Here is a 2521-nt window from a genome sequence, read left to right on the forward strand (position 1 = left end):
TGTGTAAAGAAACATTCACACTGAAAGACGGTACACCGCCATCACAAATGCTTGTTTGTGAAATAATGAATCTTGCCCATTTGGTTCGAAGGGTTGGTTGGTTTTATGGTCACGCTATGCTATTTTGATATATACATATATTTTATTGGGCAAAATACAGTGCAGCATGTTAGGAAATACATGAGAGAGTGAGGGCAATACATAACATAAGTGTACAAACCAAAAAGAGATGCATGGTACCATCCCCTATTCCCATGGATGTAAGAATAATACATTAACATGACAAAGATCATCCATGTAACATCACATCCTCCTGAACCATTCCCCCTTCCCACTTCCATACAGTATTACCAAACAGACTCAATATACCTTGTAAAATGGTGGAAGGAAATGTGGAGATTTGGAAAAAATTTACTCATTTCATTTTAGCAATATATTAGGGCAGGAATTATATATTTGATAAAAACAGGCCAATATAACTGTTACATATTACCCAAAACATATGGGTTAAAGTATCTGGTGTACTGTCATACTTGGAAAAACATTTTCTATAAGAGAATCGCTATACCTAAAAACTTCCAAAACAGTCCCAGAGACTGGCTTGCAGCTTCTCAAACTGGATTTCTCTTTGTGAATTTATTGAAACTTTATTTTCCAGAGGCTCTACATCTTATTCTGGTTAACCTGTGGGCAGGTTAGCTCCTGGACTATGGTAGCTATAGTCTGGACAGACTTTTTGAACCAGTCTGTAGTCCGTGCTGTAGAAAGACACGTAGATACAGATAACCCGAAAAGGTTTGGAGCACATCCAGGTGACGTGGCTCTGGGTTTGTTCCTGAGTGCATGTCTTGGATGGGTCATAGTTACACAGCATCACCTTCTTGTTGCGTTCAGTTCTTGCATAGTCCACCCTGCAGTTGAACGTCTTGGAGTCTTTGGGGTTGACCACGCTCTGGCGCTCCAGGTCGAACTCCACCTCCTTCACAGGTGGGACGAGACTGACTGACACATTGCCCACACCTGTGGAGTTGTGGCGAAAGTAAACCCCAAGTGAGCCATTCCTGTGATCCACAATCTTGCCCATGATCAACAAATTCAGCTTGACTGTCTTGATGTTTGAATAAAAGTCCCCCCAGCTGAACGTCCTGGAAAATTTTGAAGCTCCATGAACTTTTATGATCGGGCGAAGCTTTAACTTTGAGGATGGGTTGGAGCGTGATTGGGAATTTCCTCCAATTATTTGCCAAAGTCCCTGCTTTGAAAGAGGGATAGAAGGACTGATGGATAATTTGGTGTTCTCCATCAAGCTCCTGGTTTGGATCAAGTTAATTTGTGAAGAATGTTCTTCAGTCGATGTTCCCTTGCCAAAGGTGAAGTTGCTGTGGGGCTGGTTTTGCCCAAAAACCACCTAGAAAACCAAACAAGGAGAGAAACTGGACATCAAATACAGCTGGAAGTGAATTAATGATTGAAATGGAGTGGCTGAGCATGTCAGGGGAGTCAATTCACACACTTTCTAATTCCCTAAAAAATGAGTTATTTATGTTGAAAGCCCTGACAAAATGTGATGTACAACAAAGGAAGAAGGACACACATTGTAGACATTAGTCCTGCTTTCAAACTTGGCTAAAATACAAAGGTGCCGGCATACAATATAATCTTCTGTGTGATCTAACTCCACCACATGCTAAACTCCACAAATGTATCAATAAACGTGTAGTGTAATTTGGCATGTAAAACTGCAACATAATAATTTTATTTATGGATAAGTAAAAAGTACAAAATATAACAACAAAATTAAAGTCACTTAAAATGCAAAGTAAATATTACTTTTCATCTACAACATCCATTGCTTCTATTTGGTCGACTTACCAAACAAAATGTCCCTTTCAGAAGTATCCCAACAAAGCACTGTCTGGCAAATGTCTCCATGGTGCATTAATCTGAACATCCATCCACTCCCACCTGAGGTTCATTCAGGTGAAGTTGACTTTTGGAGTTGAATACAAGTTTGCTCAAACCTCTTTCAAATCCATGTTAAAATAACTAAATCTACATTAGACTATGTTAGAAATACATCAGCAGGAGACCCTCTGTGAGCTGCTGCTGCCGCTCACAGCAGAACAGACTGGAAAGCTTTCTCAGATCTCAAGATTTTTAACACCAGGTTTTGCTGCTCTCTCTCTCTCTCTCTCTCTCTCTCTCTCTCTCTCTCTCTCTCTCTCTCTCTCTCTCTCTCTCTCTCTCTCTCTCTCTCTCTCTCTCTCTCTCTCTCTCACACACACACTCCCTCTTTACCCCCTTTTTCTCACTCACTCACACAATCACACACACATACAAAGACACAATTGAAATATAATTGAATGAATATCTTATTTTATTCAATTAACACGTTTTAAATGAGAATTTACTTACTCTTGCAAGATTTGAGCATATTATTCCTTCATTGTGCATGTTGTTTGTTATTGTAGAAAATAATGATTTTATTTATGGTGTCTGGTTAGGGTTAGGTTTAACAAAC

The 2521-nt window shown here is 39.5% G+C and overlaps 1 protein-coding gene across 1 annotated transcript; it reads right to left on the reverse strand.

Annotated features, from left to right (window-relative positions):
- Window positions 1-679: 679 nt before the first annotated feature.
- On the reverse strand, window positions 680-1932 carry LOC134003879 (neurexophilin-1-like). The gene is made up of 2 exons (XM_062443227.1): window positions 1873-1932; window positions 680-1408 (listed from the first exon to the last, which is right to left on the reverse strand). Exons 1-2 carry the CDS (start codon window positions 1930-1932, stop codon window positions 680-682), a joined length of 789 nt encoding a protein of 262 aa, XP_062299211.1.
- Between the last annotated feature and the right edge of the window lie 589 nt (window positions 1933-2521).

The sequence above is a fragment of the Scomber scombrus genome, chromosome 21 (genome assembly GCF_963691925.1).
Source record: "Scomber scombrus chromosome 21, fScoSco1.1, whole genome shotgun sequence".
In the NCBI taxonomy this organism is placed as follows: domain Eukaryota; kingdom Metazoa; phylum Chordata; class Actinopteri; order Scombriformes; family Scombridae; genus Scomber; species Scomber scombrus.

Coding starts and splice junctions, on each gene's coding strand:
- LOC134003879 (XM_062443227.1), bottom strand. CDS start 1,932: ATGGAGACATTTGCCAGACAGTGCTTTGTTGGGATACTTCTGAAAGGG. Junction 1,409..1,872: donor TGAAAGGGACATTTTGTTTG/GTAAGTCGACCA, acceptor TTGGTTTTCTAG/GTGGTTTTTGGGCAAAACCA.